Below are 22,080 nucleotides of genomic sequence, written 5' to 3'. Positions count from 1 at the left end.
ACAATTTATTTGAATTACAGAAGAATCCAATTTCTAGTAATAAGATAAAATTTCTTTCATTATCTTATATGTGAAGAGATTGACATTTCAGATAGGAAAGGTATCATAGTTAAATAGTAGACCATTTTCTCTTGATAGATTTCTTTTACGCTACCTTTGAAAACAAGGGAGGTTTCCTCCTGGAGTCTAGAGGAAACATGCTTGAAATCTGAACCTGTCATGAAGAAATTGTCGGGAAAGATGCTGAGCCATAAGCTGAAGCATTTGTGATCAAATGCTGCTTGACTAAAAGTAATGCTGATGTGCTACAAATTTGGTCCATTTTTGGAAAAGCATTTTATTTCTATCTACTCCAGACTGCTGCTTTCAGAGTGTTTATTCTTGGTGCTTTTGCTTCCCAAGTACTAATTGTCTGGTGGTGTCTGTCTGTGACCCGTTGCGCTGTGCACTGCCTGCGGTGTTTCCCTGTATGGTTTCTAACACACACAATCTCTCTCTTTTTCTCCCTCTTCCTTCTCTTCTGTTCTTATGCTGTGAACTTGGTTCTCGTTTTGTCTTGTCAAATTCCTAACTTTTATAGAATCTCACCTCTGTCCTCGTTCAGCTTCAGCCAGTTCCATCAATTCCCCAGTCCCAGCTCCTAAAGTGCCAGTGCGCAGCCGTAGCATCGACAGGTTGAAGTCCTCCATGTCTTCATCTGATGCAAGTTCACCTGATTCAACCCAGGTTTGTTGAAAACCCACAGGAATTAAGTTTCTATTAATCTGGAGGGTTGGAACAGCTCAGCATGGGATCCTGTTTCACCTCTTTGCTGCTGCTTTCAATAGGCATTAATGAAATGTACAATAGCATTTGCTTAAAAAATACAGAGCATTAAAATCAAACCAGAATTTTATGGTACTTGATCTCTTGTCTATCCTGAAGGCATATCGTTTGCTGCTTAAACTTTCCCAAAGTTTAATTTATGTAAAAATTAAACACAGACCAGGTCTTGTGTTTTGGAACATAAAGGAAATTCAAAGTGTGTCTTGTTGAGCACTTGCTTGTTTGTTGGAATAGCAGGTCCTCTGTCTGCAATGTATTCTAGAGAGTCAGCAGTATCTTGGTTTTGTGTCTCTTACAGAAATCAGAGACAGAAAAACCATCCCCAGGTTCTGGTTTGAGGCGGCCTCCCTCACCATCCTTGTCTGCCCGTAGAAGATCCCCCTCTCCTGCTAATTTGGTGAAGCGTCCTCCATCCCCTTCTGCAATCAGGTACGTGTCCAGGTTAAACCCCTTCTACAGTCAGGTATGTGTTAACACCTTTTATTCAGCACAAAATGAAGGCTTCTTCTGGTCTCAAGACAGCTGAGCTGTTAGTTTGGATGACCTATGCTATGCCTTCTTTGTACAGAAAAGTCTTCATTTTGGGTCCAGTTTCCCTTTCCCAAAGAAGGGATGCAGTTTTTACTTCAACCTTTGTTGTGCAGACAAAACACAGCTTAATTTTCTGTGCAGTCTGTGCACTAAAACCAGCAAAAAATCTGCAAGCTTTTGAATAAACTGATCCACCTGTATTAGCATAGGAAGTTACTTGGATTGGAATCATGAGGTTCATCCTAGATGTGGAGTAAGTGGAGATCTGGGCTAGAAGTCCTGTTTTGATTTTAGCCCCCAAGTAGCAAAGGTGGATGCCCAAGGTGTCTGGGAATCCTGGTTTGAGTTCTGTGGGGAAGGCACCAGTAATTTGTGGGTGGATTTAAAAGTGAGGTGTGCAATATAAACTAAACAAAGGAGACTGCTCTCCTCAGATGCGTGGTTGAGATTTTCATTGTTAGCTCTGAAAAAAATTCTTTATTTCAACAGACAGAAGACTCGCCCACCTTCACCTAGTGTGTCAAAACAAAGGCCACCATCTCCTACTCCAGTCCCTAAATCAGCACCCATCCAGCGTCCATCTCTCACACCAGGTGTTGCAAACATTACCAAAAAGAAAACTGAAGCAGAGAGCAAACCAAAGGATAAGATCACAGAAGGAATAGGACAAGAGCAAGGTGCTACCCCAGCCTTAGAGAGGGATGCAGGAGCAGCCAGCACAAAGACCAAAGAAGGTGGGTGGTTTTTCAGTTTCTGACTCACTCCTGCTCTAGGCCTCCCCAGTGTGTGCTAGGACTGGGGAAACAACTAGCTTGTGAGGCAGAGCACTGGAGGGTAGGATGCTTTAAGGTAGAAGTTGTTCATTGCTGATTGTATAATAATTTTACATGGTATGACTTTGGGATGTGAATTTTCATGCAATAGTTGGTTTATTTGACTTGGAGATTTAAGTCAGGAGCTTTCAATATTACTACTTATACTGTAATTTTAAGAAAAGCAGAAATCCTCTCGGCGTTTTGGACTTCAGCTGCTGTAGCTGAGGGATCTATTAGCTTAGGTTTATAAAGTCAGTAGTTAAACTACACAAAGGTCTTTCAGTTCAGGTGGTAGTTAAAATGCTCCTGTAGAGGCCTTCTTGGGGGACAAAATCAAGTCCTGTTCATCACAGGATGAGAGAGTTTTCACAATACTTGAAGGCTGCCTTGGCCTGAGTTCCAGTGAATGTGTAATCATTGCTGCCTTGGGAAGAGTGATCTGTTCACAAGTCACACCAAGAAATCATCCTGGTAGATTAAGTAGAGCCATATACCAGATAAGCACTTAGTCCTCTTCTTTGTGCCACGTGAGCCTGGCCTCTGTCCCTCTCTGTAAAAAACGCCAGCTGCCATCTGCAGCAGAATCTAGGAGGGAGCCTTCTGATGAGGTCTGGCAGGCAATTCACTGTGCAGAAGGACTTAGGGGACCCTTGACTGTTAAAGGAGGTATCTTTAGAATACAAGTTACAGCTGGTGGGCAGTACTGGAGGTGAATCCCGCAGACACCAGGTAAGTAGGAACCTGTGCTTCCTGCACGTTACTGCATGTGCGGTTCCTGTGTGCTTCCCTGGGCTGCTGCTGTTCTCTGCCACTTCTGAGGCTCCTCCTGATACTGCTTCTGTTGGGTGTGAAGAAGCGTCATTCTGCTGAAGAACTCGCGGTACAGCTCTCTGGGCATGTGTTCCTGTGGGAGGAAGCCTGGCTGTCAGAGGTGGATGTTTGTGCAAAGTCACACATCCGTCACATCCTTTGTCTTTGCAGTCAGAACGTCCATCCTTCAATGTGCTGCCATACTCTTGATAAATGTCTCTTGTGCCTCAGAACATCATCACTTCTGGTCAGTGTCATCAGCTGGTTGAATCCTCCATAACAATGTGTCCTAGTCCTGTATCTTTCAGTTGTTCTGGAACAAGAACATCTGTCCACGTTCCTTGTATGCCTGATCTGTCTCTCCCTACACTGACTTCTGAAACTGTATTAACCCAGTTTATCTGTTTCCCTTTTAGTTTATTTCTAATCTCAAAATAGTCATCTTTGTAGTGATTCTTACTGGGGCTGGGCAAAGCTCTTTTTCTGACCCATAGAAGGAAATAGTGGGCATGTTCTTCAAAATGAGAGATGATTTCATTTCTCTCTTTGAATGTTCTGGTACACTGCAATATTGCTGTGTGAGGCAGAATCTTTTTTCTTAGGAAGTTGCATTCAGTTTACAAGGCAATTTTCATTTTACACGTCTGTGTCAGCAGTTCACCCTGTGGGTTGGTGCAATTCCCTGTCCCAGACAGCTTCTGAAGTCAGAGCACACCAGTGAATGGCATGTGGCAAATCAGTCTCTAGGTCTTGTAGGTTTAGCCTAATTTCAGCTTTGTGCACTTGTATCTTCATCCCATCTCTTCTCCTTCAAACTGAACTTGTTTGCCTGTTGCTGACAGCAATCAAGTTTTTGTCTTGTTTTTTGTGTATTCCTACTGCAGTATACTGTTCCGCAGTAAAACACTTTTTATTTTTCAGTGACTGGAGCAGTTGTCATTTCTGGCAGCAGCCTCTCGCAGCTTCTCTGAGAGTTAAAAGGCTTGTTCAACTTAAAGCATAAGAAGTGCTCCTTCATGAGCTCTCCCCTTATGCGTGATGATAGGTAATAAACTATCATAGAGCCTCACATTTTGTCTCTGGGTGTTGAAGGCTTTGAAATATGATTCCTAGATTAATTGTGAATTAATTAATGGCTTACCTTAAAATCTGTTGGAATCTTCCCTCCATCTAGCTAGTACTACATTCTGCACATTTCGAGATTGTTTCTCTTGCCTCTTTCTCTCTTTCCCCTTCCCTTACAAAAAGGTCCTTTGATAAAAACACTGTTCTTACCAGTTATGACTAGGAGTACAAGGAAAAGGAAGCTGAGTGTAAAAGACTGTCAGAATTTTCTGAAAGTGTCTTAGCAGTTATGTTGGGAACCTATGGGAATAGGCTGTGCAGGGCACATGGAGCTGTAAACAGTATTGAAGTACCCATATGGAAATCATCAATGAAACCGCAAAAGTGAAAATGCAGTGGGAAGGTCCCCAACCCTTTCTTCTTGGCTTTTTTTCCCCCCTCCCCATTCTTTCCATATCTGCAGTGTTCTGAAAAGTTGTGACTAATTTTCTCCTATCAATACCAGTTACCGTATTTAAGCTGTCATTATCATGTTGTAACCCTAGAACTTAACAGTCTAAAATCTTTAGGCTTCTTGCTGAGCATTAGGTTGTCTTTTTTCGGTTCAGTTTTGAGGCGGGGAAATAGGCCTCTGCTGTAAAAAGTGAGTAGTCTGAACAGAAAGTACACTCTTGGGAAGTGGAAGGAAATACACTCTTAGGCAGAGGAAGAGAGAGACATTTTGACTTCTTCATGGCTGTGCACTGGCAACAGTAAATGAAACCTAGTAAGTTACAGAATATAGGAAGAAAAACATCTACCCATCTTGAATAGGCAGATCTGCTAATGGCTTTTATAAATGCAAAATGGTCTTTCTTGCTCAGGAGGAGGAGGAACCCTTTTGACTGAGTTCAAATTCGGAAAAATCATGGCAGATTTTTGTTAGTACCAACATGACTGCAAATTTTTCTCACATCAGAAGCAATGTGTTGTCTGGGGAGGTGGTGTTTTCTCAGCTTTGGATAAATCTAAATGTTAGAACACTCTCTATGCCTGCACTACATCAGTGCTGAAATGCTTTTCCTAGGACTGCAAGAAAAATTTTTATACACAAAAGGCAGCCATGATTCAGCTGCTGAGAGTGTGCTGTGTGTAATTATATCCTGCAGCTGCAGGTGATGATTACGTGTCCATGGGCCTAAGCAGCTTTTCAGGTATTAAAGTTCCTAATTATGACATTGTGTTTTGAATGATTAGTTTTCTGGTCAGAAGTAAAACAAGTGGTCAAGCCCTGATGTCACAGTTCATTAAAATTACCTTGACTTCAAGGCTTTATAAATGTGAAACAAACGTGTGTGTGCTGATTTATGAAATGTTCAGGAGCAAGGCAGGTCCTGACCAACATTATGATGCTGCAGCTCTACTGACATCAAGAGCTGATTTTCTGAATATTCAGATGATGAGTTCTTAAATCACATTGTAGAGAATGGGAATAACTGGAAGAAATCAGAGTTCTTTCTGTGTATGTATTGAGAGCAGCTGGATGGCAAGATGGTTCGGTTTTGAATTTTTTCCTCACATTAATTTGTAATATGGCTCTGATGTTCAGACACCAAAACACCAGGCAGGTCATGGAGAAACATAAACAGCAGGACCTGCAAAGATTACTTGCCTGGTGGCTGAAGTTGTTTTGATCTCCATGTAAATAGGAAATTGATTTGTTGCTAATGTTTAGAAATATGGTATTAATGAAGTCATTAGTATATGCCTTCAGGGCCAGATAAAATGATGATTATTTGCGCTCTAAGATACTATATAAAAGCATGAATGTTAATGTTATGAAACAAGAAAAATAAAAGAATGATGATTTCTTCTTTAGGGTTCTGGGCGTTCAGTTTTATTAGAAGGAAGTGAAAGATATTTCCTAAAGCAGTTTTTCTCCAGTTGTCTTCTCAGTTTTCAAGCATTACAGAAATAAGGGTGTTTTGTCAGAGACATGTTTTTAAATGCTGTGATAATTGGAGAGTATCTTTAAGTGTATCCTCTGGAAAATGGCTGGATCAGTGTTGAAATGAGCTGTTACTGTTTCAGTGTCAGTGAGGTATTGTGGCTCTGAATCTTCAGGGCTCCCCTTTGGCTCTTGCAAGCCTGTTACAGATAAGGGTTCAATTCACTGTGTGATGAGCACTGACTGAAAAAATAGTGACTTGGTTGGGCATAAGATCTCATCTCACAGCAGTAGCATCTTTCTTAAAATTTTAAGTTCCTGGAACTTTCTAACAGCAAATTCTTTCAACCTTTGCAGAACCAGGTAGCAAAACAGTAGCAGGGACCACCACAGCTGAAGAAGCTGCTAAAATCTTGACAGAGAAGCGACGTCTGGCACGGGAGCAGAGAGAGCGTGAAGACCAAGAAAGAATTCAGAGACAAGAAGAAGAAAGGTAGCAACTGAGAGGAAGGAAGGGATGCTTTGAGTGGTGGGGTGTGGTTGGAAGGGACACCCCGGTTGTATCTGTTTTCCGAGTTTTAGTTTAAGTTCCTGCAAGTGCTAATACAGTTCCTGAAACTGGGAGGCATTAGCACCAACCTGGGGCAGGTTGCTGTGTATAACATCCGTTTATATCAAAGTATATATGTAATGCACAGTCTCTGTAAAGTCATTGATGCTTTCTCCTTCCAGACACCAGTGGGGCTTTTGTTTCAAAACCAGAACGTGCTTTTTGCACCACTCGTGTTTGGTTTGTTTGTATTTGGTTTGAAAGAGTCGACGTGTCTGTATTAAGCTTTCCTTTGATCAGTTTAGGCCATGGTTTGATATTACATCTCACTTTAGTGATATGAAATATTGATCAGGAATGTTGCAGGCAGCTAATTCAAAGTGCTAAATCAGTTTGTATTAGGTTTGCTGCATAGAAATTGTTCAAAACAAATGGCTAAGTTGGTGCTGACTTTATTCCAGGTCAGGGGTCATCTGTCTGCTTCTATGAATACGGTGGAATGACAGATTTAGTCTGTTTCCCACTTGTGGATATGAAGATGTCAAAAACTTGCATATAATCTGCTCTAGGTGTTTCATTGGAAGTATGTCATCAGATCTGCTCTGTATATCTGCAAGAGCTGGCAGTGTGCACCTTCAGTGTATCTCTGAATCCAGACTATAGAAGAATCAGTCTGTTAGGAAATACCACTAAATTTATGTTTCGCAGCGATTATAAGCTTCATTCATGCCGTGGTTGCAGATAGTTTTTATTAAATGACTATTGCTTAATCCAGTTCTCAAACAAACTTATTGGAACAACCTACCTTGACTTAATCAGCAAAGAGCATTTACTCACAGATAATTTCTTTCAGGTTATTCTGATTTTCCCTTTGACAAGTCTGAATGGTAGCAATTGTAAATCCACACCAGAAAGTGTCTTTATGCAGTTATTTTTTTTGTTTGTTTTTGGACTGCCTAGAATTTTCTTGCTTTCCTACTCTGGCTCTTGTGCGTGCACACTTTTAAAGAAATAAATACCCAGTAATCTGTACCTTGGAAACTCTAGAATCAGAGAAGAAGAAATGGCCAGGAGAGCAACTGAGGAAAAAGCACGACGGGAGGAGGAGCTCCGGAAGCAGGAGGAGGAAGAGAGACTGATTTATGAAGAACAGCAAAGACAAGCTGAAGAGGAGAGGATCCGCCGGGAACAGGAAGAGCAGGAAAAACTCGTAGAGCTTCAACAGCAGGTCTGTGGCTCCAGCTATGTTCTTGAAAGAAATTGCTGCTGCAGTTCCAGGAGGGTTGTCTTTGATTTTTCTTTCACAGAATGATTTTGACAAATCTCTGTCAGACATGATGTGAAGCTGAGTTCATCCTGTCTGAGATGGATTTGAGGCTGTCTGTAGGTCCTTTCCTTGCCCTGATCTCAGTGATTTAGGGTTTTTTTTCCTAGCACTTAATAAATTTAAGTGTGAGCAGAAGCAGCTATTTTAGATTTTTTTTTTTTTTTTTTTTTAAAGCCAGGGGGTGCTCTTTTGCATATGTAAAATATTTGTACTGAGCCCCCTTTACCAGTGGACTGCAATGAGTTACAAGGAGATGGCCTGTCTGGAAAATAATCTGGTTTCCTCCGATTCCTTTCAAAGGAAGATTGGTAGTGTTTCCAAGTCTGCTTTTCCTTTTGCTGAATAGTCTTCCACAGCAAGTGTCCATGTACTTTTACAAAGGCATCCTTTGAACTGAAGGGAGCAGTTCTGCAGAAGGCAGGCTTTCCTTAAATTAGATTAATTCTGAAAACTAAAGCAGTTTTACATTGAAATGATTTGTGTTGAAAGAGCTGTATCTTATGAATGGCTTTGCCATATGTCTGTATATTTCTTTGAATGTTTGTTAACAACAGTTACTCAGAGTGTTGACTATGTTTCCATCTTCTTTCCAGTTATACTGGAAATTATTCTCCAGTTTAGAAGGAATAGAAGATGTTCATCACCAAGTGTCTTGGTACTGAACAAGATTTTTAAGTTAACCTTGACACATTTAGAATTTAATTGCTGTCTTTTTACTTTGTAGATTGTCCTCGTTAGCCAGATGTTCATTCCAAAGTGTAGTCTGAACAACAACATTCAGTAGCTCAGCAACATTCAGAATATTTGCATTGTCTCAATATAGTTGGTTTCAGTTTCCGAATGTCATAGTAGTATATATATTTCATGTCAGTAATTGACATTTAGTTGTAATGTGTGGTCGTATTAAATAGTGATTGTCTGATGTTCCTGTCTGTGTTTAACCAGATTCTGTAACTGCTTTGCTGTGTACTGTTGGGAATGAGTTATGCACTGGGTGTTCTCTTCTTTTTGTTTTACTTTCAGAGAGAAGAAGCTGAAGCAAAAGCTCAAGAAGAGGCTGAAAGACAGCGACTGGAAAGAGAGAGGATTATGCAGCAAAATATGCAGGAAAGGCTTGAAAGAAAAAAGGTAGCCTGTTTTGAATTCTCAGCCTAAAATGAGCAGGCAAATGGTCTCAGATGCAACTAAATAGAAGTGTGTATTTTTGAAGACTACCAACTCTGGCTTGTGAAATTTAAAAACCATGATGAAAATAGTACATTCATGAAATATGAAAATAAACTATGATTGATGAATTTTAACCAGAATGTTGAAATATAAAGCTCTGTATGTCATTTTAACCATTCTCATGTTTTAACAGAGAATTGAAGAAATAATGAAAAGAACACGAAAATCGGATCAAAATGAATCCAAGGTACGTTCTTGTTTGGATCAGTATAATGACAGAAAAGGACTTTTTGCCTTGTATCCTGTCTCCATCTGTTATCCTTACACAAAATGGCTTCCCCAGGAAGTACGAAGTTCTGGTGCACCAGAATTATTTCCATTGCACTCATTCTGCTGCTTTGCTTGCTGTGTGAAGTGTCTTTGTTACGTTTTTGTTCAAGGACTATAGACGGCAATGTTGTCTGGTGTTACCACTTCCAGATTGGTTTTTAAACCACTGTTTTAATGCTGGTTAGTAATGGATTTTTTTTTTTTAAACTGTGTGCATTCTACCAGGACTATTTTTTCCCAGAAAACTTAGATTTCTGGCATCATCTGTTTGCTTAAAGCAAGTCTTGGATTCTCTTTGGATTGCTATTGCTACAGTAAACTAGATGCATTTTTGTTAATGTGGTGACCTAAGTTTTATGAAAAATTGTTCTCCTTGGAACATTCAAATATTCAAGTCTTCCAATAACTGAAAACCAGTAAAAATTTAGCACACATCTTGGAGAAATGAGGGGAAAAGGAACTTAGGAATTAATAGGTAGGATGTGGAAGTGGATCCCACAGGCTGTGGCTCAGCAGAGCACATGTTGCTGGGTGCCCTGGTTGTCTGTGAGCCTTTGAACCCATGTGGCCTCACTTCTGGGCACAGAATGGTCTTGTGTGGGCGCTTGAGTGAATTTGTGAAACTCAGTGGACAGGGAGTTGTTCCAAGTAACACTGTGGCAATTCAGTTGCAGAATGAAGGCAAGTGTGCCTCTGAGGTGATGGAGGGAGAGGATATTGAAGAGGAGGAAGAGTTGGGTCTTGAGAAGACTGATCAACCAGGTAAGGAAGTGAGGCAGGCCTGGGTGGCACTGAGTCTGTGATGTTTAAGCTCTGTTGAAAAGGTCAGTCCTAGCAGCACTGGGGTGGTCTGAGACACCAGTCCCAGAGATGCCAGGGGGACTCCCTTCCTGAACAGAGAATCAGTCAGAATGACTTGAGAGTAAAAGTGCAGGCAGCATGCTTTCATTTTACAAGTGGATTTTTAAGGATGAAAAACAAATTTCATGTTGGTATAGGCAGCTTGTCCACAAACAAATGCATCTGTTGAAGCCAAGTGCCTCGGGTTTTGGCTAGCAAAGGTTATTTTGGCACTTGTATTTTATTCATTTAGAATAACAATTCTGCTACTCAAGTTCTTTTTTTCCCTCATATTTCATTATTTCTTCCCCTGCCAACATTCAGGAAAGCTAAATGGTGTTGACTTGCTCCAGGAAGTCAAGGCGGAGGCAGAGGATTGTTTAGAGACTGCACAATGCATGTTCTCTGCAGAATCTGAGGCACAAGATGAATCAGAATTGAAGGCCAGTGAAGTGTTCATGAATGGAAGTGACTTGAGAAGTGACGAGGGGTCTCTGTCTGTTACTCAACTAAAGGATTCCGGGTGAGTCTCCTGTGCTGTGGGAGCACTCAGCTCTCACACGAGAAAGCTCTTGTCTATATTTAAATTAAATGCAGTGCTGTCCTGCAGCACCCTGCTGGCTTTGTGGTGTCTGTGTGCCTTTCCCCAACCACGTGGTGTGTGCCGTCAGCTCACAGCCTCACACAGAGCAGTTAGCTCAGGATAATTGTTTAGATGGCTCCACGTTAACAGTGCTGCCTTTGCTGAGAAGTGAGACACACAGCCAGCAACATGGCACTGTTGATTATAAAAACTGACATTGGCTTGAAACCTTCTCCATTCAAATGCCTTGCAGTTCTTCTCATTAACAAAACATTAAACAAGAGGGAAGAGAATAACACTGGAAAGGAAGAATAACCTACAGAAGGCTCTAGAATGCTTTCAGTTGTGCTGAAACACTAGATACAATGCAGAGGCCTTCCTTAGTGAGGAATTTGGGTTCTTTACTATTTCAAATTTTATTTTTTTGAACGTAAAACATTTTCATCTACTACTGAAAAATTTGTCCTCTGATGCTTGTTCAATTTGCTCATCTAAATGCTAATGATTTAGAAATGAGATTGTGAACACTTTTTAAAATTATAAATTAATGTCATTCCTCCAGTGATGGAATATAAAGACATTTCCATGATTGTCTTAAGAATGAATGAAAATTGATCTGTAATTTGGGTTTAGCTTTTGAATCTCTTTTCAATATTGTTGGTCTTCTGAGATTTAGTTTTGTGTTCAAAAAGTCTTAGCTGGAGAAAAAAAAAAGGAAAAATGCACCATACAGAAATCAAGACTAAATGATCAAGGCTTTAAACTTGTTACTTTCTTATATCAAATTTCTAGAGCCAAAAACCTTACCTGAGAGCTGTTAGTGTAGTAAAAAGTGGGTATGTATTGCTGAGTTGTTCTTCTCCATTGGCTCTTGGAGGTGAGATCCCGTATGGCAGCTGGTGCTTGCGTGGGAATGCCCTGTGGGGTATTCAGTGCTTTGCAGAGCATGCAGGGTGAAAATTGTCTGTCCTGGAATCAGTGTAAAGGTTAAACATGTGGAAACTGCAATACAAGTACCCATTCTCGTGTTTTTTGGTTTGTTTTTTGTTTTTTGTTTTTTTTTTTTAGCCATCCTGCAAAAGAAATTGTTATTGATGACTCGGGGAAGTTGAGTGTTCATGAAGCTGATCATACAGTTGGACTTATTCAGAATCTTAATGGAAAATCTGGTTCATGGACTTTTGAGGAGTTCATTGACGTTGGAGTACATTCCAAGTCAACCAAACTGAGCTCAGACAGCATCTCTGCTGGTAACTGTAATCAAAACTTGAATGATGCTGCTACAACACCTTCTAGTCCCAAATTGGCTTTTGAGGAAGATGGTGCAGTGAATTCATTGACCAAACCTATAGATACTTCATCAGGTAATCCAAGCTGACTTCCCTGTCTGTCTCTTCCCCTGGCTAGGGAATTCACTTCCTTGACTTTTGCTCTCCTTGCCTTAACTACAGCTTCTTATTTTCAAGGCACTTTTTCCAATGTGTAGACTGGAGGGAAGGCTCTTTCTTTAGTGCTTTTAACTTGAATTCTGTCAGAGGGAGTCACCCACCAACTGATGCCTTTTTAGGGACTTACTGAGGCCCAACAATTAAGGCTCTTCCAAAGACACAGCTGAGCCCTTGTGAAGTTCCAAACAGCATTGAAGCTCATACATTGTAGTTTAAGGTTTTTCTAAGATATGTTAAATGCCGCATGTTACTTTTGAAGATACAAAATGGTTTAAAAGGTGTCTGATGTAACTCTACACACCAGACCTTTCCACTCCAAGACGTGTTCTGTTTTTGATGCTGACCTGCGTGGTCTTACAAGGTCACTTCAGACTCTTAACAGTGTATTAGCTGTCCTCTCTACTTATAGTAGAACAGTCTTTCACTTCACTGGGGCAAGTAACACCTACCTGAAATTCCACAGATGGTTGTCTTACATTTTGGGAGGATTAATAAAGCTGTACACACACAAAATATTCTGAATTTTCTGAAAGAGGCAGGGCTGCATCTCAGGCCACATGTACTTCAGAAGCCAAGCCCTGTTGCAGTACAGTGCATAGTGTGTCAGAGAAGCTTCAGGAAGACAGTTTATGTAAGACTGGGCTTCTCTGGTGTGGGAGCCAAATCCCAAAGGGCTGTTTTCACAAGAGATCTCTTTCCATGGGATAAATGACTGTGCTATCAGTTAAAGTGAATGCTAGGGGATAAACAAGCTTTGCTATCCACATTTCCTTACGGTGATGTGTAGCACTTTCTTTGATTAAAGTGTAGCACTTTTCTAGACTGAACTGTTTCCCGAGTCTCCTCTGTCACTCTGCGTCTTGTGAATTTTAGTTCCGTGGGCACATCCTGATGGAGGTTTCCCTTGAGGCCACAACAGACTGGGATGTGGGAACAGACAAATTTATTGTGGTTCTGCTGATGGCTTTTCGTTGTGATCAGACTCATTAACTTTTTAGTGAAGGGAGTGTGGCCTTTTAATTTTAGACTTGAAATTTTTTAGACATAATGCAGTTTAAGGATTCTACACATAAATCTGGAGACTAATATTCCTGTAAAAAGAAAGAAACCCTACTGTGCTGGTTTTGGACTGTAAGTGACCAAGTGGTTCTGTGCTCACTCCTGGATGTAGACTGGCAGTGATGATGAATGCAGTGTGGCATACACACAGTTACGATGGTTAAATGTTTTCTTCTCTTTGCTCTTTGGACAGAACTGTGAACACTAGAGACCTGGAAATAATCTGATTGCACTTCAGTAATCCAGTGTTTTCTCAAGTACCGAACGCCTTGTTTTGAAAAGCTGCTTGTTTACCTTTATCCATCTTCAAGTTTGCAAAAAACACCAGGGGAGGGATGACAAACTTCTGATTTGCACCTTGAAACATTTCAGGGAAACTGTTGTGCTAATGTTCTTTTTTTGTTCTTTAGTAAATTTTAGATAAGGTTTCCTAGTTCAAATAGTCCTTGTTTTCCCTTTACAGACTTTACAGTAACCTGATTGAGTCTTTTATTTTATTTTCATATCAGTATCATGTAGAACATGCCACTGGAGGCTCCCTACCTAGCTGCAGACTGTGCATATTTCTGAAATGATCTTGATGAAATAAAAGACTCACTCAGTGTATGTTAAAGCTGAGCTCCCTTTTTAATGTCTATAAAAATGTTGTTGCTTGTTGGTTCATGTGCTATTTAAAAATGCAAAATTGAGTATCTTCAATTTTGAATGGAGAAGAAGAATTCCTTATTATCTAATGTGAAAATATTGGCAGTTTCAAAATGCAAGTGTTGTACCATCACTAATATGTTTTTATCTATTGGCAAACATCAAAACATTTTTCAGCATGTGCTCTAATACATTACAAAAATGTAGAGTCCTTAGATTTGTCTGTCAGTGCAGTTTAAGGTGTCAGGCTTTTACAAAATGTTTTCCTTTGGAACTACTTATTTATCTACACTTATGGAAGTATTATTTTATTTTGTACATAACAGTATTAGACCATTGAGGTCGTGTTTTGTTCATATTAATTATTCTAAGTGTTCCAGGTCCAGCTCTGTAACAGTGGCTGCAAGCTGCATATATATTTCCCTTCCCCTACAGCCTGCATTAAATAATCTATTTAACCTGAACTTGCCTGCTTCTTTCAGCATGAAGAGATTAATGAAGCATCTTCTGAAAATTGCTACTAAAAGTAATAATGCAGCCTTGTTCTGATGTCTCCTGTAACAGATAGACTGGATAGGTGATTACTTTAAAGAGTAGCTGTCTAAAAACCTGCTACAACTCATTGGCTGATCCCTCAGTTCCAGTGATGCATCCAAGCAGCAGCTGTGTTTGCAGTGGGTTTGCTGGAGCTCCACCAGTTCTTTCCTTGACTCCTCAGTTGCAACAGGAGCCCTCAGCCTCCTCCCTCTTGCTGTTCAGAAATACTGTAGAACTGTTTTAGACTTTAGAGCAGTGCCTTAGGTAAAAGGAAAACTGTATTTTTGTACCATAGCTGTTTGTTCTGGCAGAGACAATCATTCTAACAAAGATGCCGATATTTTTTTTTCTGTGCTGAGATTTGTTGGATGGTCTGATCCAGCCCTGTGTAAATACGTGCACACAGTTAAATAAACTTTGCAGTTGAACAATGCTTTATTTCTGTAATGTTAAGTGTGACCTTACTAGGCCCCTCCACCCCTTGCCGTGCTGACCTGCCTTGGGATGCACTCTGGTGCTGCTCTAACTGCTCCAGCTGCAGAGTCCCAAACTAGCAGCCTCTGGCAGTTGCATCTGTGTGGTTGAGAGGGGGATTTGCCCTAACACTCTTGGCTCTTGCTGTGTTTGTCTGTGCTGATGGTGTGTTCTGAACTGAGGAATTCTTTAACATGCTTTTCCCTGCCAGCCTTTGCCTTTCCCCTGCAGCAGCAGCATCTCTGTGTTGTGAGGGTGAGTCCAGCAGTGGAGCAGTGACTAGCAAGGTGCTGCCTTTTCATATTCTTGCAAGGTTTTGTTTATCAGTAGTTGAAAGGGAATGACTGGGGCAGATGAAGTATTTCACTACTGTGGAGAAAAAAATCTCCTCAAACCAGCATTCACGTTGCTGAAGCGTGGTAGATCTGTGTATGAACAGGGGCTCTCCAAAGGGCTTTTTCACACAGGCTGTTTCTGGCAGATGGTCCAGTGACAGTTTTGTATTAAAAAAATTAATTAATTTATGGAAATTGTTGCTTTGGTCCTCAGCTATTTAAGGGTGCAGTGACAGCGCAGCTGACTCTTACTTTGCCAGTATCAGTGTAGTAGACTTGGTTTCAGTAGCTCAGCCCTAAGACATGTCAATCATGTAAGATGGCAAAAAGAAAAAAAAAATTCAGACTGTAGGTTCCAAGCAGGCACTAGTCTCACTTTTATTCAGTCACTAAACATTCACTGACAGGATAGGAGAGCTAGCCTTGTCTGAGCTATTTTTAAGGCACTTGTAAATTCTTGTGCATGTTGTAGGTGAAAGATTTACTAGTTGTTAATGGATTAATAATTGTATATAGACAGCCTTGTTTAAACAATGATATAAAAAAAGCTGATGAGGAAAACTTGCAGGCAAACCATGCGGAAATCAAGACTAAAACAATTTTATGGAAGTTTAACTAAGATAAATGTCACTGCCAAAACATTGTTATCTGTAAGATGAAGCCATTCCATACATGTGCTGTGATGTGGTGTTGTAGAGTAAGCTAAGGTATTTATTATTTATTAATGATGTGCTGTTTGTTGTGTATCTGTACTTGTAGAAGCATAATAATGGATCCCTCTGATCCCAGGTGCAATCTTTGCATCTCTGTGTTGGAGGTGCATGCCTTGTCAAACCCACTTCAGTTAAGTGCCAAGCTTAATCACATACCAGAAAAGTTTAAAACTAGATGTGTTTTAGTTTAAGACACACACAGATGATGCAGTGTGTGGATCTCTAAATCTAACAGCATTTCAAGACTTTATACTAGGAGTTACTTGGAAACAAGGTTAGATTTTTGCAAGGCTACATGCTTTTGTACTGCAGGAGCTTCAAAAGTCAAACCCAGTATATTGAGGCTAATTTAGTTCTTACACTAAAATGGAAAAAGTTAAAATTCTCAACATGCAAAAACCTGCTCTTTTACCAGGACTGTTTTGGAAAGCAGGGCTTTAAAATCCATCTTACATCTGCTCATTTACAGTCGTTTGGGACACTCAGCACAATAAATTTTTCCATTATGGCGAACAAAGCGCTTGTTGGCCAGACCACGGGCACACTTTGTGCATTTGAAACAATAATCGTGCCAGGATTCATCTTCGTAGTTAACCACACTGGTTCCTCTTCCAAATCCTGCTAGGAGAGAACACAATTATAGGACGGCGATAGTAGCTTTGCCTTGGCTGGGTTATCCCACCAAACAGCACAGCCTGTTCCTGCTGTCCTAGTGTTTCCCTAGGCTTGGAGGCCACAGGGGTGCCTGAAACACCAAAGTCGCAACTGAGGCGTGGTTTTGTTGCATCTTCTGATGTCTCTTGGAGAAGAAACGTAAGCATGAGGCTTGCATGGCTTGTCTCTGCAATGAACTTTTTCCTTTGGCTCCTTTCTCCAGCCAACAGTCAAGGAGAGATGTGGAGCAAGGACAGGTTGGGCTAAACATATCTGGGCTCAGATCCATGGTCTAAAATGCAGGATGGAATGTGAGCCTCATGAACTGGCAGGACAGTGCCCACATTTCAGGGCTGAGCTCTGTAGTCCAGCGAGTTTTGAGTGTAAAATACATCAGAAGGGGTACAAATGTCGCTTTGGAACAACAAAACACTACTCATTTTAGACTTAAGCATCCCAAACTAAGATATGAGTGGGAACAGTTCTGGTTGGGGGTTTTGAAGGAGCTAAATTTGAGACATGCAGAGGCTGAAGAGCTCAGTTACTATCTCAGCCTCCATCCAGCTCAAGCACGTGGCTCAGAGTCAGATCACATGTACAATGCTGGGATTGGGCTTGGGTTACCAGACCTGCTTCTGATGTTACCCATCCCTGGGCTCCCTGTCTTTGGGGGATCGCTGTCCTGACCTTCAGCACCCACTGCCCTCGAGCTGCATTTAACCCAACATACCTGTAATAGGATTCTTGCATCCAGCACACTTCTTGGCAACACACTCCTTGTAGCATTCAACGCAGTAAAACTGATCCTCCACAGCTGTGAAGCGCTTCCCACCCAGTTGCTTCTTGCAGTTGGAGCAAATGAAACACTCTGAATGCCAAGGCTGTTCCTGGTAAGTGAGGCCTCCAGAAGTGATGGGCTGGGAGAGAAAGAGCAGAGGTGTGGTTTAGAATCAGCAGAGGAGAAGAGAAGTGACACAGGCATGGGGTGTAGGGTGGGAAAGTTTTGTAACAGAGAGGATCTTTCCAAGGTTTGCATCAAAATTTAACTGCACAGTGCACTTGAATCCCTCTGACCTGAAATCCCTCATACCTGATGTTTTCATAATGCTTTCTTTTACCTGCAGTAACTCAAATCCCACACTAATCAGTTGCAGAAATTGTAAAATAGCTACTGTTTCACTTCTTTAGTATTCAGAACCACTACAGAGTTTAAACTAAGCCCAAGGCAAGTGCATGTGCTGGTATCACTTGGTTTCTGCAGTGTTGCTTTCAGCTAACCCAACCACCCCTGCCCAGGTCTTGTAATGCACAGGAGCCATCGCCTCTCCCATCATTCCACCTGCTGCTGCCACCAGTATCTCAGGGGAAGAACATCAGCATTGGTACAGCTGCAGCGTGGTCTACCTGCTGGTTCACCCTCCCAGCTCCCAGAAGGCGCAGAGGGCTGGTTCTGGCAGCTGCCTCTGCAGAGAGGAAGGACTTACGTTCTTGCACTTAGCGCAGGTCTTGGCAAACTTGTGCTCATGGCAGGAGACACAGTAGAATTCATCACCCTTGGGGAAGAAGCTCCCAGATCCAATCACTTGCTTGCACTGGCTGCAGGTGAAGCAGTCCTTGTGCCAGACCATCTTCTTGTACTCAACATTCTGGTCTCCTACAACAGATAAAAATGACTTGTCCCGTGAGATTTCAGGCCTGTGGCAAACCCTTCCCCCTGTGCAGTGTAATGTCAATGGGCAAGACCTGTCCATAGCTGTGCCTAAGATTCCACTGGAATGCAGACAAGGGATGAGCTGGTAATTTCTGTACCTGATTTTAGCCAGGACCTGCTCGGCTTTCTTAAATACTTATCAGATCAGCTGCTTGAGCCTTTTAGGACCCTGATTTATCAAGCAAGGCTTTTGGTAGAAATTATTTACAACTGAAATAAGGATTAGTTAGCCAAATGAGGGTTAACTCTGAAGCAGCCTTTCAACACTTGAATGAAATGGACAGGTGAGAGCAACAGTCAAAGTTTACTGTTCTGAGGTACTCCAGCCTTCTGCTGTGATGCCCAAACCCCTAACTGCAGCCTCTACAGCCTGATAAACCACCCTGGTTATGCCCTAGAGCAGAGCATGGCCCTCAGACCCGTCACTGGCGCAGTACCTGCAATAATGGGCTTGAAGCAGCCCTTACACCGGGGTGCATCCTCAGCAGCAGTGCAGTTGCTGCACCAAACCTTGTTGTTCTCCCGCAGCATGAAGGGCTCATTGACCAGGGACGTGTAGCACTTGAAGCAGCGGAAGCAGTTGTCATGCCAGTAGCGGTTCTTGAAGTGCAGCTCCTGGAATAAGCAAGGGAGGGAGGGAGGGAGAGAGGGAGTGAGAAGCTTTTCTCTCCCGCTGAGCAGCCCTAAAGCCAAGCTCCTGTCTCACCAGCCTGGGCAGTAAAGGATGGATTTGTTGTTCCCAAGTTTGTCTGATTCAGTGGGTAGGGCTACTGCTCCTCTTAAAGCACTTAAGGGAAGGACATTTAACCAAACTCACTGACACAATCACATTCACTTTGGACTTTCAGGAGGGCAGAAGATGATTCAAACTAACACCTTGGAGATTTAAAGATCTGCAAGTGTGGCTTTCTTGGGTTCTTGCATTCCCACTAGTTCCGGTGTACATTATTATTGCCATAAACATTTATCTGCCCCGAAGGTATATGCTAATAATTTCAGTAATATCATATTTCTGTACATAAGCAACAAGCCAATTTCCAGTTTTCACTGAGATCAAAACTGTTTCAACCACCAGGCTTGCAGATGTTTGCGGGTCCTGCAGTTTGTGTTTCTTCATGTCCTGCCTGGTGTTACAGTGAACATCAGAGATACTATTATAAATTAGCATAAGGGGAAAAAAAAAACCAAAAAAACAAAACAGCAGAACCGTCTTGCCATCCAACTGCTCTCTCTAGATATATAGATGATATATATATATATATACACATATAGATATATAGAACTCTTGGTTTCCATCATGAAGCAATGAGCATCTGACAAAGTGACAAAAATGAGACCTCAGTGCCAAATGTGAATTTTGCAGGCCCTATGCAGGCTGGCTCCCTGCAGTTCTCTCTCCAGGGCAATCCAGCATTTGCAGCAGGTTCATGCGGCTGAATGTAGACCCTGAAACCAGATCCTGTGCCACAGAAGCCTGCCATGAGCATCCCTGTGCGCACCTCAGCACTGCTCTTTGCCTGATGAGCGCGCGGCTGGCAGCCAGAGGACCCCCAAAGAACTGCTCTGGCTCAGAGCCGGACCAGAGCAAATAGGAGGGTGACCAGCATCTGCCTCTGCTCATCCCCCACTGGGGTGCTCAGCACTGACCTTGGAGTCGGCCCCGATGGGTTTCTTGCACTCCATGCAGGTGTTGGCGCAGAACTTCTCGAAGCACTTGACGCAGCAGTGCCGCCCCTCCTTCTGCACATACTTCTTGCCCTGCAAGGGGTCGCGGCAGTAGTGGCAGTCGAAGCGCTCCGACATCGTGCCCACGGTGTAGCTGCCAGGCCCTGCAAGAGCACAGCGGGTGAGGGGACAGCACTGAGGCCCTGAAAGCTGCTCCGGCTTCTTGGGGCTGTGCAGATCAGTGGGAGGAATGTGGCTCAGGAATGAGCGTGTGGTGGTGTTACCGCACTCCTCAAGGGCTTCTTGAGAGAGAAACCAGCTCCGATCGAGGAGAGCAGAGTCTCAAACCAGACTTTTCCCCGCCCCCTTGTTAAGTAGAAGGATGATTTATTTACATACTGCACATCAAGCAAGGGTACTGACACCTAATCACTCCCTGGGAGTCCCTTAGTTCATTACCACAGGCCTCGGTGAGGTCCTGGCTGAGGCTTGTGGTGATGAACTAAGCACCAGGTCACCCGTGTGCAGAAATCACCAACAAACATGAGCAGAGTGGAATTGTTTCCATGTTTCCACCCTGAACCCCGCAGCCAGCTGCAGCCCTCCAAGACCTTTTGTGCTTCTAGCTGCCCCTTTTCACCAGGCTTTCACATAAAAAATCATAAGGGGAAAAAAAAAAAAAAAAAGAGAGAGAGAGAGAAAAGTAAAAATCTGCCTCCATGGAGAGATATTTTTCAGTTCACACCATCAAGGCTCTGTCAAGGTCTGATATTCCGCCATGGCCAGGGAGCTGTCAATGGGTGTGTGGAATCCTGACTGGAGGACTCTCCACTTTGGCTCACGCTTTCCCCCCAGACACCCATCCCTTCCTGCACTCCCAGCCTCCTGCTAATGGCTCCCTCCATTCTGTGCACCCTTCCTCTGCAGAGGCCACCAGCACCACCAGCACTCCTGCAAGGGAGCTGCAAAGGCTCTTGTAGGATTCAGAGAATCCCGGACTTGTTTGGGTTTGAAGTAACCTTAAAAATCATCTTGTTCCAAACCCCCTGCTATGGGAAGGGGTGCCAGACACTACAGCAGGTTGTTTAAATCTCCATCCAGCGTGGCCTGGAGCACTTCCAGAGGAGGGAACGTAAGAGTCACAGAAGCCCATGGAGTCCCACAGAGGCAGCTCCATCCCTGTCTCTGCCACTCGTGCCCCCGCAGTCCCAGCATTGCAGAGCCTGTTTCTCTGCACCTCCAACACAGGGGCGACAGCCTTGAACTTTCTGCATCATCACCAACCGGATGGGAAACGTGGCTGTGGTCTGGCAGCAGGGACTGCCAAGAGGAAATGTCCTCTCTTCCTGACAGAGCTGCAGCATCAGCACAGAGCAAGGAAGGGAGAGGACAGAGTCAGGCATACAAATTGCTGCTGCCTCCATCACGTGGCCTCACCTTGGACCACCCTATCCAGCCCTGGGGGCTACCTTGAAGCCTGCTCCTCACAGAGCTCAGCGGTACAACAGTGCTTATTGCAGCCGTGCTGCTCAAGCCCAGCACAATGTGCCTTTATGGACCAAACCAGTAGGGGTTTTGGGGTGCAGAGAGGGTGTCTCACTCCTGGCTGTGCCCTCACAACAAAGCAGGGTCAGGGGGAACAACCCTGTTGGGCTCATCCTTGGCTGCAGGATGCTCTTGGTCTGTCCTGCTGTGGCCTAAGGGCCTGCACACAGATTGTTGTGGACACTTGACCACCCCAGTAATTCCAGATGTACTGTCAGCTGCAGGGCCCAACCTCACCAGAGCACTGCAGCACACCAGGAACAGCCCGACACTGCTGGGTACAAAGCCAAAGGAGCCTGGTTGTGAACGCTTTGCCATCATAGCAGAGCATCAGCCTCATCTGGGCCCAGGAAGAGTGGGACTCACTGTTACCTTGCAAGTTTCAAAATCCAAAAGTCATCATGTTTTCTCCTCTTTGTCACCCTCTCAGTAACACAGGGCCAGAACAAGTTGAAGGATTTCTATTTCTGAAAGCAGGACAGAGAGCCCTCAAGGAAAGTATCACATGGGGAGCCTGCAGCAGA

The 22,080-nt window shown here is 42.9% G+C and overlaps 2 protein-coding genes across 19 annotated transcripts in view; one reads left to right on the top strand and one right to left on the bottom strand.

The window, feature by feature from the left end:
* LOC120765039 (ensconsin-like) overlaps window positions 1-14,892 on the top strand; it is a 43,425-nt gene extending 28,533 nt beyond the window's left edge. For 7 of the 15 annotated variants that reach the window (XM_040089235.1, XM_040089233.1, XM_040089228.1 and 4 more), the window contains 10 exons: window positions 605-726; window positions 1,124-1,254; window positions 1,846-2,090; window positions 6,331-6,466; window positions 7,571-7,751; window positions 8,874-8,978; window positions 9,211-9,264; window positions 10,016-10,109; window positions 10,512-10,710; window positions 11,839-14,892. In XM_040089235.1, coding sequence (XP_039945169.1) covers window positions 605-726; window positions 1,124-1,254; window positions 1,846-2,090; window positions 6,331-6,466; window positions 7,571-7,751; window positions 8,874-8,978; window positions 9,211-9,264; window positions 10,016-10,109; window positions 10,512-10,710; window positions 11,839-12,148 — 1,577 coding nt within the window. In that variant the 3' untranslated portion in view covers window positions 12,149-14,892. Of the gene's footprint in view, window positions 1-580; window positions 727-1,123; window positions 1,255-1,845; window positions 2,091-6,330; window positions 6,467-7,570; window positions 7,752-8,873; window positions 8,979-9,210; window positions 9,265-10,015; window positions 10,110-10,511; window positions 10,711-11,838 lie in introns of all 15 variants that reach the window. The other 8 variants (XM_040089232.1, XM_040089225.1, XM_040089230.1 and 5 more) reach the window with 3 other exon arrangements.
* Window positions 14,893-15,621: 729 nt separating this feature from the next.
* Window positions 15,622-22,080, bottom strand: part of FHL1 (four and a half LIM domains 1) — a 31,916-nt gene continuing 25,457 nt past the window's right edge. For 2 of the 4 annotated variants that reach the window (XM_040089240.2, XM_040089237.2), the window contains 5 exons: window positions 19,994-20,175; window positions 18,784-18,961; window positions 18,120-18,289; window positions 17,366-17,552; window positions 15,622-16,602 (listed from right to left, as the gene is read on the bottom strand). In XM_040089240.2, the coding sequence (XP_039945174.1) occupies window positions 16,445-16,602; window positions 17,366-17,552; window positions 18,120-18,289; window positions 18,784-18,961; window positions 19,994-20,149 (849 nt within the window). In that variant the 5' untranslated portion in view covers window positions 20,150-20,175 and the 3' untranslated portion in view covers window positions 15,622-16,444. The remainder of the gene's footprint in view (window positions 16,603-17,365; window positions 17,553-18,119; window positions 18,290-18,783; window positions 18,962-19,993; window positions 20,176-22,080) is intronic. The other 2 variants (XM_040089241.2, XM_040089238.2) reach the window with 1 other exon arrangement.

Source organism: Hirundo rustica, chromosome Z, assembly GCF_015227805.2.
Source record: "Hirundo rustica isolate bHirRus1 chromosome Z, bHirRus1.pri.v3, whole genome shotgun sequence".
Lineage (NCBI taxonomy): Eukaryota > Metazoa > Chordata > Aves > Passeriformes > Hirundinidae > Hirundo > Hirundo rustica.
The sequence above is the reverse complement of the archived record's forward strand: the minus strand, read 5'-3'. Positions and strand labels throughout refer to the sequence as shown.